Raw genomic sequence first — 13,158 nt, 5'->3', positions numbered from 1 at the left:
CCATCCTTCAGCTAAACCTCTTCAAACCTTGGTTTTATAGTCAATAAGAGTAGAGTCAATGTACGCCAATTAACAAGTGAGCTTGCATTTCATTTTGCCCCCAAAATCAATTCTAACTGGAGAGAGAGAGCGAGAGAGAGAGCTCTTTGGGGGGGGGGGGGGAGATACAAAGAAAGAACATGCTGCACCTGTGTTAACACAGTATGCCACCAGGTTATATATACATGCTGCAGGATTTTGTCGAAAAATTTTCCAGGTTTGAAGACTAATAAAAGGAAAGCATCAGCCAATCGTTTTCCCAGATAGAGAGATCCAGGGCCAGTTTGATTCACTTAGATCACAAGGGGAGCAGCCATCATTGTCTTTCACATTGATGTCTGCATTATGCTTCACCAGATACTCAGCAATTGCTTCTCTGTCACAGACTGCCGCATAATGCAATGGAGTTTGACCCTCATCATCCTTGAATAGAGTTGCAAACAGTGACAAAAAGAATGAGAATGGAAATCCATAAATATATAATACCTGTAAAAAGCTCACTATGCTACCAACTTAAAATAGATCAAAGACTTCAATCTGAAAAATTTAGATCATAAAAGGGAAGATGGTGGGCAGAAGAGGATTTCACATCTAGCAGCCCCCCCCCCCCCCCCTTCTCTTTTCTATGTTATGCCATTGCTTCTAATATATTTCTTTTCCTCTTAAGACCAGGATGTATAGGGGGACCGGCAGATTATTTTCCCCCCTCCCTCCTCCCAGATGGTGCTCAACCACTGTGAAAAGGAAGACTGCAACGACAACCACCAGATGAGGAAAGACAACATAGTAAGATGGTGCCCCAAGTCACAGAAGGCATCCAGCAAGCATCTCCAATGTTCCTAAAAAAACGCTGGACTCATATTGTGCCTTCTTAAACTTACAAAGAATAAATTTTTAGAAACTATCACATTTGGAGTTCTGAATACAAGTTCATAATTCCAAGCATATTCTGTTCTTTTTTTTGCACCAGGAAGGGGGAGAGGAAGGGGGAGGAACGTTGGGGTCCTACCATGATTGCAGACTTTGATTGCCACTTTCAATAGCAGATGTGGATAATTAAATGCAAGATGCATCTAGATAATTATCATTTCTACCTATATTTGCCTACTTACCCATGCTAATAGGTGGATCCATATGAGAGTAGTCCCTGAATCCTAGGATGCAACTGTTTGATGGATCCAATTCTAAGACACAAAATTGCACCTGAACTGATTACAAAAGATGGCAAATAATAGAATTACAATAAACAGTAATTTTTTGCTTCTAGTAATTCTGCATAGCTTCGAGCCATTTCTTAACCTATACTACATACTCATTAGCCTGGAACTTGATCGAAGAGATGGGTGCAGTCTTCTGATGCAGCCAGCCAATCCTAGATTCCAGTTAAGAAATCAGAAATCAGAAATCAGATCAACTGCTCCATAGGCTTATATCTAAATTATTTCTTGATAAACCAGGGTTGAAAAAGACTTGTTGATGCTGATTTCAGCAACTTGTCACAGGGAAAGAAGAGAAGAAAGAGAAAAGAAACTGGTAGTTTTGGGACTGTGAACGGTACCCGTGAAAAAAATAGAAGAAGCAAAAAAAAATCAATCGTGTAATCTAGTAGGGGGTTACATCCATATATAAAGGTAGTGTCTGAATGACACCTCTATAGGTGTATTTAGAACTAGACAACTCCTTTTAATTGCCCCTTATCTTATTCTCACAAGGTTTTTAAGATGGGGATGTAAAAGGGTGTTCAAAAATAAGTTGAAAGTGACATATCATTATGTCATTATCAAAAAGTGTAATTGTCATGCATATTTTTTGAGTCCGCATATGAAATGATATTATTACCCTCATTGGAAAAAAATTTGTCATACCAAAAGGGCAAAGAAGTAGGTTTATAAATTATTTGACACCTTGAGGGGTGTTAATAAGAAAATCCCTCATGTAAAAAACTCAAAAGTAGTGTTTGAGAAAACTTCAAACACTTTAAACAAATTCTAACAGAATTAAATAAAGACTATGTAACATAATCAGCTTAAACACTAACACTGAGTAGATTAACATTAATTAGACAGAAAATAGAAGTTTATCTAGCTAATAAGTATCCTATTCTAACCAACACTAATTAGACTGAAAACAGAACCCTATGGACCTAAAATTTGGGCCTTACAAATTAAACACTTAAAACAAAAGCCTATAACCAAACCAAGAACCATAGTTGTCACGGCGTCTAGGCGACCCAAGGCGCTGGAGAGGGTCCAAAAGCAAGGTGACCAAGGCGCCTGGACGCCTAGGTGACGCCTTGACAATTATGCCAAGTATTAGCAAAATAAGACCAATTTTTGGACCGAGACTGCATTATCCTCTATAACATGCACCCATTCAATCAACCATTGCCTACCTTCACATGAACCTTACAAAGTTCATCACCCATTATGAACATTAAAATAACTCCAATTTTCAAATGTTCAGTAAACCAAGGAAAAGAACAAGATATCCCAACATTTACTGTAATTTATGATATTATTATATATAGAGATATCACAACACAAAGTACGAAAGACAATTGCATCTTCATTCCTCAAATGCCATCTTACAATCTATCAGTCCTACCAATAAGAATCACCATTTAAAACATGTCTAACTATCCTTCATGATACTTGCATGTGCATGAATGAGGAGAAAAAACTTGTTATCTATTGAAACCAAGCCAGAATCCCACACCTCATTTTTGTTGAAACCATGTTTTTGATAATGTATTAATGTTAACATCTGTGATACTGTCGTACTGAACCAAAGAAGGTAGAGATTTTGATTGAATGTAACTGACGCAAACTTAAGCAAAAAAAGTTTCCACAATTCAGATCTTTTTTTTTTTGGGGGGGGGGGGTCGAACAACAATTCAGATCATGTAGCAGTAAAACCCCTGAATTACATGGGCAGATAAAGACGAACAAACGAGAAAGCAAAATTAATATTTGAGCTACATGGAAGTGTCATTGATTTTTACTTTAGCATTTACATCAGCATTCCTGCTGACAAGCAGCTCCACAATGTTGAGATGCCCACGGTCAACAGCCCAATGCATAGGGGTCCGGCCCTCGCTATCTGCAAGCATATCAATTGGAACATGTCAGGAAAACCGAAATTCTTGGATGAACACAAATTTTTAACCCCTTCTCCAGATTCCTGTTTCCTCTGATGGATACTTGAGAAGCATGTTGAATGTAGCATGTTAATACTAACTGTCAAGAAACAACCTGCAACAAGAGAATTTAGTAGACGCAGAGCAGCACATTATAGAGCAATATACTAAGTCCAAGTGCTCAGACTCTATTCCCATATTCTCCCATACAATTTCCAGCCTGGACTCCCATGCTTGTATTCAATGGAAAAGCATCATTGCAAGGAAGTCATGGTAATTATCGAGACATATGTCGAAATTGACCCCAGGAGAAGTGGTGCGGAAAGACATGTATAGTTTAGGCCTTGTATCAAGTATGACCTCGAATAGAGCTGATAGGAGGCCAAGGATCCATGTAGCCGACCCATTTAGTTGGGATAAGGCTGAGTTTTTGTTGTATGTCAAAATTGAAAGAGTTTCCTATCAATCTAACAGGAAGAGAAAACTAAGATGTCACAGGATCTAATTGCAACTCTATATATCAAGGTTTTCCATGGTCAGGTTTAATGTTGTCCACGAGCATGGGAGATTCAGAATTGCTATGTTGGACCCACCTCGGAGGAGAAAGGGATCCATCTTCAAACATCAGTCACTGTAGATTTCTTTTTGGGTGAGCACAGGGATGGAGGGAGGGGATAGAACACTGGTTTAACTTTGAACTTTACCACTACATGTGCATTCAACTCAACTCAACTAACGTTTATCACATCTAAATGGTGTCGGCTACATGAATCCTGTTCCACAATTGGACTCTACTTTGAGCCTTACCTGTTAATCCTAGGCCACGCATGCCTTTTCTCACAACTTCTCCCAAAGTAATGTAGGCTTGCTTCCAATTTGAATTATATTACTCCTTACTAGTGCATTCAGAGACCGTCGTTGCTCATGTTCATGTCCATGCCACCTCAAACATCTCTCAAGTTATCACATATTGTAACTACTCCATTAACAATTACATGTAATGTGTTCATTTCTAATTTAATATTTTCTGGTTTTACCACTCATCAATATAAACATCCTCATTTCAGCTACACTAATATCACATATGCACACAATAAACATAAATAAGGACAAACATTTTAGCAGGAGAAAAAATGAAATTTAAACATCGAATTTCAGTTTCATGCAATTTTGAGAAAGTTGACACAAGGAAATTTTGAATAATTTCAGTTTACATATACAAAATTTACAGTTTACCTAAATTTTTGTACATCCAGCCATGCAAGAGAAAGATGCAGAATCTGAGAATTAAAATATCATGTACAAAGAGAAATTCGTGTCCTCAAAAGTAGATACCATGGAGATCTGACTTAATATCCGATGCTTATAGATTCTCGTTAACCACAAGCAAAATTGAAAATCAAAAACCAGATTAAAACCATGGGATAGACAGCAGCATACCAAAAGAGATATCATCTATTGATTGACAAAGAAAATTATTACGTTCAAACCTTTAAGATTAACTGAAACACCACTATCTATATGTTTAAGCAAGCTATCCATCTCTCCTTCCCTTGAACAGGCATGTATAGCTTCCATCTTCCTGAGAATTTAAAAGGATAACCATTAATATATTTTGTTGAATATATCCTTTCACATGTATTCACATGAATAAATTTCCAAAGGATTCCCACTTATACTCTTGCGTCCATTGAAAACACGAATAGATCATATTGACTACTTATACAATATATGGGATGGGTTTGCTCAAAGAGTCATGTAAGAAAAGAATCTACGAGATGAAGGAAAAAACTACATGGCAACCTGGTTCACAGCCTAAAAGGGATCCATGTGCTGAACCTGTTGATGGCACCAGTAATGTGTGAAATAAATTCCCTCTTTTCTGGTAATTTTTAACTACAAGAAGCATATACAAAAATTTAATGACTGGTATTACTAGCAGATAAGTCTAATATGGGTGTGCCGAGAACTGGAAACGTAGCAAATCCAGAGCATCCACATGCGATTCAAAGCATACAAGATTATCAACCTATAAAACCTTTCACCAGATAGAGTGGTTCACCTCACAAAGAATACAAGTTGATACACCAAGAAAACCTTTCTCCAGATACAAATGTGCATCAATTCAGAAATAAATGTGTAAATTGCAATTTCAATACCCTTCCAATTTTCAAGAAATTCCACCTTCTCTTGATGCACGAGGGCAGATATATCCAAAACTCAAAGATAAATAGAATGAGAATGACACAAAAGGGAAGAGTTGTATGCAGGAATTGTGGTTCATTCACCAATATTTTTCTCATGCACACTAAATGAACAAAAGCCTGAAAGGTTTGTTGGTAGCTTTACAGCAGTTGGGAGTCTGAGAAAACAAAAGTATTAGGAAATAGTAAAAATATTTCCTGTATTATTCAATTATTTAAACAACCAGTAGCAACTGCCATACTGGAAGTTAATCTCTGTGCAATCGTATTCAGCTCCAACCAAAAAAGCAAATTAATGTCATCCTTAATCTGACAATACCACAGAAACACTCACACAGATCCCAAAATGAATAAAGGACAAATTTAAATTTAAAGGCCTGAAATCACATTCCAATTTCTCTTGGGAACAATCTCAAAAGCCTGCCATGATCAGCTTCATATGAAATTGACAAGTCACAAAAACAATACTTCTCATCTAACAGATGCTATGGCAAATATAAAAAGATAGGTTTAATTCTCTTTACCCAATTATGATCTTAAGCTCCATTTTTTAAACAATACAAACATAAGTAACTGTGGTGATATACCAAGATATGTAAATGAAGAAACATATAATAACTAAATTATTAAGGAAACTCCACGTTGTCGAAATCAGCACAGGCATCTATACAGAAACATATTTATCCATATGCACATAACACAAACCACTAAAGTTGCATAAGCTCACCTTTATGTACAAGTAATTCAACTATGATCTAAAAATTATACAACCAATAGCTAAAGAACCTTACAATTCAACTCCGGACTCCTCCTCATAAACAAAGCTGCTGAAAACTGGGCCCATTGTTCTTGCTCCTTCAGTGTCTGAAATAGGTGCATCATCGCCTCCATCTTTACGTTTCTTTTTATGCGTAGCCATATGAAAGGAATAAATAACAAACTTAGTTAAGAAAGTATAGAAAGACTGGACACCACATACATATAACATTAAATGGTCAGATACCCACAACAGTAGATCCAGCCGCCCAAGAAGGATATAGCTCGCAAACTATCATTATATACTTCTGCATTGCTTCTTCTGGAGGCATAGCACCCAACCTCTGCCATGCATTCCTGGCACATGTCACCAGAAATTCATCTTTCTCTATCACTCGGGCATGAAAGCATGAAGTAAAAAATAAAAATAGTGGCTAATTAATGCAAGGCAAAAAGATTAGAAGGCAACGACTACAGAACTAGTCAAACAACCAAATTTCCACATAGCATCTCCCATCTTCTTCTTCTTGTTTTATAAGTAAATATCGAATATCCTCACCAGAACACAAGGACATACCAGCATGGTTTTAAGGATGCCTAGTCCTGATCACCATACATAGACCAAGACTGGATGGACCAATGCAATCTGAAAAACAAAATGGATGGGACAATCCACCAGAGATATCAGTTTTTCGAAAACCTGGAAAAGGTACCCAAACTGATCAGGATCAGTATCACCTGAGAATGATCCAGGGTCTATTACCAATTTTTAAACCCTTGGATAAAAGTACAGAGACATTTAAATGGCAAACATAGGGTTCCGAAAAAGGTTCTCTCTCTCACTCTCTCTCTCAACTGATAATGCAACAAAATATATGAAATTCCTGTAGAAGCAGTCCTGCAACTAGGCAGCAAGTTTTTTCACAAAGGGTGCATTAAAAAGGGAGACCATGTCCAGTGCCTTGGTTTTAAGAAAGATTAAAAGGCACATTTTTAGCTAAAATGGAGATTGTGGCTTGTCAACATAGATGGCAATCCTTGTTCGGACTCATCTATGATTCATATTAGGTAAGCTAAATTGTATTTCACCCCAATGTATCTCACTATTTATTCCATAAGGCCCAAATAAATTTGGGGCTCCTCTAGGTGGCTGACCTTGGAGTCCCAAATTTAATTTATTGTACTTTGCTTATCCAAAAGAATGAATTAGGACCACTGAACAGCTAACTAGTTGTGCAAAAGTTTTCCAAGGTTTGAAGTCGTTGTCCAGTCTTAATGCAGAGGGTCACCTGCAGAAGCACCCACTTTTGGATATGCCCCTATATTGTGCAAACCAATATACTTTGAGTATGCAAATTTTCAATTATATAGTCCGTCTTTGATAACAAAATAAAAATCAAGTTTACCCCAAAAATAGAATAGTTATGATATAGCGTTTATCTATTTTACATCATTTAAATAGATCTTAAGTTTCAGAACTATCACATCTTTAATTCGTACAGACCAAATTACTCAATGAAGCTTCCCCTTTCACATTATTAAATTCTAACGATTATGAAAAGGCGTTCAATGGAGAAAAACTCAAATGTCACGATATAAAGAAGAAGAAAAAATTGAACAATCAAGCAAAAGCAATTGAATGCTTTTTTTTTTTTTTAAAGATAGAGGAGCATTTATTCACCTACAAAAGTGGGCATCATATCGGCCAAATAAAATTCTTCCAAACAAGAAAGCCCGACACATTATTTTGTAAGGATTGTAAGGATATACCAGGGGAGAGCCTAACCACTCAACATAGATTGGTGGTCCTGGATATGATGCCTCATTACGCAAAACAGTATGAAAGAGGGAGACTATTTGCCCTAAGATAAGGTGGTGAAGATAAAAAGGAGATTCCTTGAATTCATTCACTGATAAAGTGGTCATGTAAGTGTTGGATCTTTGATCGCATGGGTTTTCTTTGTAATGAGCCACTTTAATGGGTAGAAAGTATGAAACGGGATTTACTTCATTAGTCTAGTTAGAGTCCTGTTTTGAGTCAATTTCTTACATTATTTTAGTTTTCTAGTCAGTTTGTGTTACCTTATTAATTAAGGATTGGGTTAGGCCTTTCCTTTTTAGTGTTTCCGTCTGTTTTTGAGTCTTCTATATAATTTGTAAGGGGCTACAACTTTGTATATAAATTTGATTAATGAGATTGTAAGAAAAAGAAAAAAAAACATAGCTTTGTGCGTTGATTTGTGAGACAGTGTGGTGAGATGCCATTGGTAAGAGATCAAAAAATGGTGAGAGGTTGTGGGTGAGAGAGACTACCCTATCTTCTTCTTCCCTTCTTCGATTTCTTGTTTTTCATTTTATTATTCTGAAATTGCCTACAAATCTGAGAGCCAATCAAAGTATTTATTGTTGCTGGAACTGAAATTTGCAATTTTCTTGTGGACTAGTTACCAATTGTGAGTTGTGACGAGTCTACAGTGGGACTTTGAGGGAGACACTAATATGATGTGGAACGAGATGACGACTTGTATTAAAAAAGTTGCTAAAGAGATTCTAGGGGAATTGAAAGGTAAACATCACGCCCCTAGGGAGATTTGGAGGTGGGGTGATGAGGTCTAGGCAGCCATTAAGACTAAGAAAGCTAGTTTTAAGACATGGCAAAGGACTAAGGAGATAGAGGATCTAAAAAGGTATAACTTTATCATAAATAAAGCTAAGAGGATTGAGGGGAAAGAAAGGGAGAAGAAATATAAAAATCTTTACAACAATCTGGACACAAAATAAGGGTAAAAAACTATCAGTAAGATAGCTAAAGTGAAAGAAAGGAAGAGTAGAGATTTTGACCATGTTAGATGTATATCATGTATTCAAAGTAAAGATGGTAGAGTATTAACAAGAGATGAGGAGTTTAAGGAGAAATGAGAAGAGTATTTCTACAACCTACTTTTTGAAGACTTTTTAAGAAATAGTGCCCTTAAAGGCTGCATTACTTATCTAGAGATCATATCTTGTATTACTTTGTATAGAACTGATTGGAGAGTAGGGATCCATGTAGCCAACCCCATTTAGTTGAGAAAAATAAGGCTATGTTGTTACTGATTGGGGAGCAGGGATCCAAATAACCGACCCTACTAAATTGGGATAAGGCTATATTGTTGTTATGATGGTTGTTGTTGTTGAATGCTTGAAAGTTAAAACCTAATAGTAAGCATAGAGGAATACCACTTGGCACGAGCTGACAGCTTGAGGGCAGAGGGTTGTGGTGTGCTGCAAGGGCCCTCGGTGGCAATCTTATAGAGACCATAAAGCTGCAATTGAACATCGTTAGAGACCTTCTGTGACAAACGATCCGCAGCAGCAGCAGCCACAAAAGCCGTAGCAGCAATAAATGTTTCATCAAGCTCGGTAGTCTCAACTCCTTCCCAATCATCATCGTCATCCTCTTCCAAGTAACTCTCACTCTGTTTGCTCTGATTCTCGCTAACATCTTGATTTCCTTCACTAGCACGGAGCTTCTCTTCTGCTGCGGCACTTGGTTTTTCGGAGACTGCACCAGGTTCCTTTACACCAAACGAAGATTCAGCTTCAACTGACATGGACGGTATATGCTCTTCCCGTGCCAACCTAAGGTTCTCATCTCTGAATGAAATCACCATGGATATAAGCTTCGCGACAAGGAATGAGAAAATGAGACCGATGATTACTGATTGAGCAAGATCTTGCCAGTCCCCCATGATTACAGGAGTCGAAGAAACCAAATATGAATAGAGATTTTCAAACACTGATCAGAGAGCAGAAACCCTAGACCTGTAATGCATCAATGACCGGATGTTGGGGAGCCGGCTAAGAACATGTTATAAATTTGCATAAATGCATAGAAACCAGAAAGGATAAAAAAAAATGAAGGTATGAAACCTTTATAAAATTTTAAGATTTAAACAAAAAAAAAAAAAAAGGGTTAAAGCTAAAACATTAAAGTTCCTCACAGAAGAGAAGACTATAAGAAAAAGGAATTGAGGGGTTTAGCGGGAGATACAAATTAGTCGAAACAGAAATTCACTGAAACACATTGAACTGTTCGAATTTCGAAATCATTAATTTAAAAATAATAATAATAATAATAAAAAGAGTTTGAGTCCGTGTAATATTCCGGAAATCTTAGGTTTTGTCCTCTTTTTTAAACTAAATTTCGAAATATGTTTTTTAATGTTTCAGCGTAGGAACTAAACTATTTATAATTCTACTGTAAGTTTGTAACCCGTATGCTCTATATTTTTAGTTTTTTTGTTCGGGTGCTTCTGTTTGTAACCTTCAGACGTTGTAACGAGATAATTTTGGCCCCCAAATAACGATGTGTCAGCTGTTTAAAGGGCCTAAAGTTGTACATTCACCATGATCCAGTCCCTCAGGTCCCTGTAGACACCGGCCTCCCTCACCAAAATCACTCATGGTCCCTGTAGACACCGGCGCCTGTGACATGGCCGGAAAAGTTGGATGAAGTTTAACAAAAATCAGGTTTTCCTCTGGTTTCATGTACAATCGGGGACCAGGTAGGGTGCTGTGGAGAGAAAGAGAGAGACTAGCACTGATGCAGAGATGAATTAATACTCAGCTCCAATCGGTGAACACCTGCACAGGCACACTGGTACAGGGTGAAGCGGAATGGGGAATGTGGGAGGAGTGGTACTAGGGGTTTAACTAACAGTAACAGAGATGAATTAATACTCTGTTCCGATCGGTGAAGGCAGGGTGGGCTTACGCCCATAATTTTCCATCTGAGGTTCTAAAATTTCCACCTAACATAATAACCAATTGTAGCAGCGGATCTAAAAGAATTATATAGGAAAGCTGGATCTGCAATCATCCTGCCAATGCGTTGCCAAGATAATCGTTGTGATAGAGCTCAAAAAAACCCAAGCAGTGGTTGGCTTTGCATTGATTCTAGGAACCTCACCATTTGAGCAGAGCTTACCAAACCCGTTAAATAATGGCTTTTGCTACTCATATAAGACAAGTCTACAAACTTCCTATCAAAAAGCTCCACAAAAATAGCTCGCATTTTAAACAATCCACCCTCTTCTCCTTCATCAAAGTCACCGATGTAATCATCATCATCACCGTTATTAATTTTCTTTCCGATAACTCAACCCCCCTGTTAAGATAAAAGACACGTCAAATGTAACGTAGGAGAGTGGCATGTACTGTAAATATCAGTTTACATAAGGGTTGTATTATGTCGTTATTGTTACACTTTATTATATATAAATATAAGAAAATCCTTAGGGTTTCATCTCATCAGAGAGAGACCTCAAAAACTCTGTTTTGTTCTCCGTATCATTCTTCTCTTCTTCTCTGTTTTCTCTTATGGTATGAGAGCCATTACAGAGCTGACTTCTCACTTCTAGTCTTGATAATGGTGAGTTCTAGCTCACTCATGGAGTTCCCTTACCCGGCCACTCTCAATGTCACGAATTTCGTAACGATCAAGCTCACGCAGAGCAATTTCTTATGCTAGGAAACTCAAATGCTATCGCTAATAGAAAGCCAAGATCTGCTTGGATGTATCCATGGAGAGGTTCCCCAACCAATTCGCGAGATAGAGGATCTGGATAGTGGAGTAGTGCTGGTGAATCCAGACTTTTTGTCATGGATTCACACTGATCGCCTGGTGAAGGCGTGGATAACTGGAACCCTCTCTGAGGAGGTTCTCGGTCTTACAGTAGGAGTCAAGACTGCTTCTGATCTTTGGAAGATTCTTGTTGATGCATTCTCGCAGGCGTCTGCTGCTCACGAATTTGAGCTCATGTCGAAGCTCCATTTCTTAAAGAAGACAAATTCTGTAGATCTGTCGACGTTCTTGATCGAATTTAAAAGCGTCTGTGATCAGTTAAGCTCCATTGGGAAGCCTGTTCCTGATCAACGCAAAGTGTTTCTGCTACTCACAAATCTTCGACCAACCTATGAAAGTTTTGCAATGATGATGCTCAAACCACCAGTGCCGAGTTATCAAGAACTCATTCCTCTTCTTCACAGCCATGAGATGCGCAACCGTGGCAACAATCTTGAGTCATCTAACCCACATATGGCGTTTCTTGGGCAACAGAATCCCAAATCTGAGAAAAATTCCAGTCGTGGCAAAGGGAAACAAGGGTACTTCACGTCTCGTGGTCAAGGATTCATTCAAAATTCCAAGCCATCTTCTAATGACAAAGAAAACAAGGTTCCTAGATCTGACTCGTCTCAACAGAATAGCAAAAATTTTGCTTAGTCGTCTCGATCGATTATCAGGTGTCAGATTTGCCACAAGCTCGGCCACGGTGCTCTCAAATGCTACAGCCGTTTTGATAATAGCTATCAAGCTGAGGATGTTCCACAGGCCCTCACAGCTATGTATCTTGGTAACTCTTAAGATTCTGTGTGGTTCCCTAATACTGGAGCTACTGCTCATGTGACTGATTTACCAGGTATGCTCCATTCTTTAGTTCCTTATAGAGGTACAAATGCAGTCATGGTAGGGAATGGCACTCAATTCCTCATCACTTATGTTGGTGAGGGATCGATTTCAATAGACAATGCTGTTTTACATCTGAAAAATGTTCTCCTGGTTCCCTCTATTAAAAAGAACTTGTTATCCGTTTCACAGCTCACTCAAGATTATCCATGTTTCTTTAAATTTAATAAGTTTGGTTTTCTGGTTAAGGATCTTCAAACCAAGAGGACTCTGGCATCAGGGAGTAACACTGGAGGGCTCTATACCTTTGATGCACCACTGGACCATGTGGACTAGCATCCCCTAGCTTTGTTTTCTTCTCAGTTTTAGGCTACCACTGAGGATATCTGGCACTAGAGGCTTGGTCATCCTCATGGGCGAATTACCAAATTTCTTTGTAATAAGGGTGTAATTTCTGTTACCCAACCTTCTAAACATTTGTGTTTTGGATGTCAACTTAGTAAGAGTAGAAAGTTGCCGTTTATCAGCTCATTTATTCGTTGTATTGCTCCGTTAGAGCGCATACACAGTGATTT

General features: G+C 38.0%; 1 protein-coding gene across 3 annotated transcripts; it reads right to left on the bottom strand.

Moving 5' to 3' along the window:
* Positions 1-242: 242 nt before the first annotated feature.
* Positions 243-10,019, bottom strand: LOC122659251 (acyl-CoA-binding domain-containing protein 1-like). 3 transcript variants are annotated; one of them, XM_043854390.1, is made up of 6 exons: positions 9,355-10,018; positions 6,387-6,492; positions 6,171-6,280; positions 4,666-4,757; positions 3,045-3,138; positions 243-466 (listed from the first exon to the last, which is right to left on the bottom strand). In XM_043854390.1, exons 1-6 carry the CDS (start codon positions 9,864-9,866, stop codon positions 283-285), a joined length of 1,098 nt encoding a protein of 365 aa, XP_043710325.1. In that variant the 5' UTR covers positions 9,867-10,018; the 3' UTR covers positions 243-282. The 3 variants fall into 3 exon arrangements, with proteins under 3 accessions (XP_043710325.1, XP_043710320.1, XP_043710329.1); XM_043854385.1 differs by having other exon boundaries at positions 243-462; positions 3,041-3,138; positions 9,355-10,017; XM_043854394.1 differs by lacking the exon at positions 243-466 and adding an exon at positions 1,015-1,247 and having other exon boundaries at positions 3,006-3,138; positions 9,355-10,019.
* Positions 10,020-13,158: the final 3,139 nt, after the last annotated feature.

The sequence above is a fragment of the Telopea speciosissima genome, chromosome 1 (assembly GCF_018873765.1).
Source record: "Telopea speciosissima isolate NSW1024214 ecotype Mountain lineage chromosome 1, Tspe_v1, whole genome shotgun sequence".
NCBI classification, from domain to species: domain Eukaryota; kingdom Viridiplantae; phylum Streptophyta; class Magnoliopsida; order Proteales; family Proteaceae; genus Telopea; species Telopea speciosissima.
Note: the sequence above shows the minus strand (reverse complement) of the source record. Positions and strands in the feature narration are given on the sequence as shown.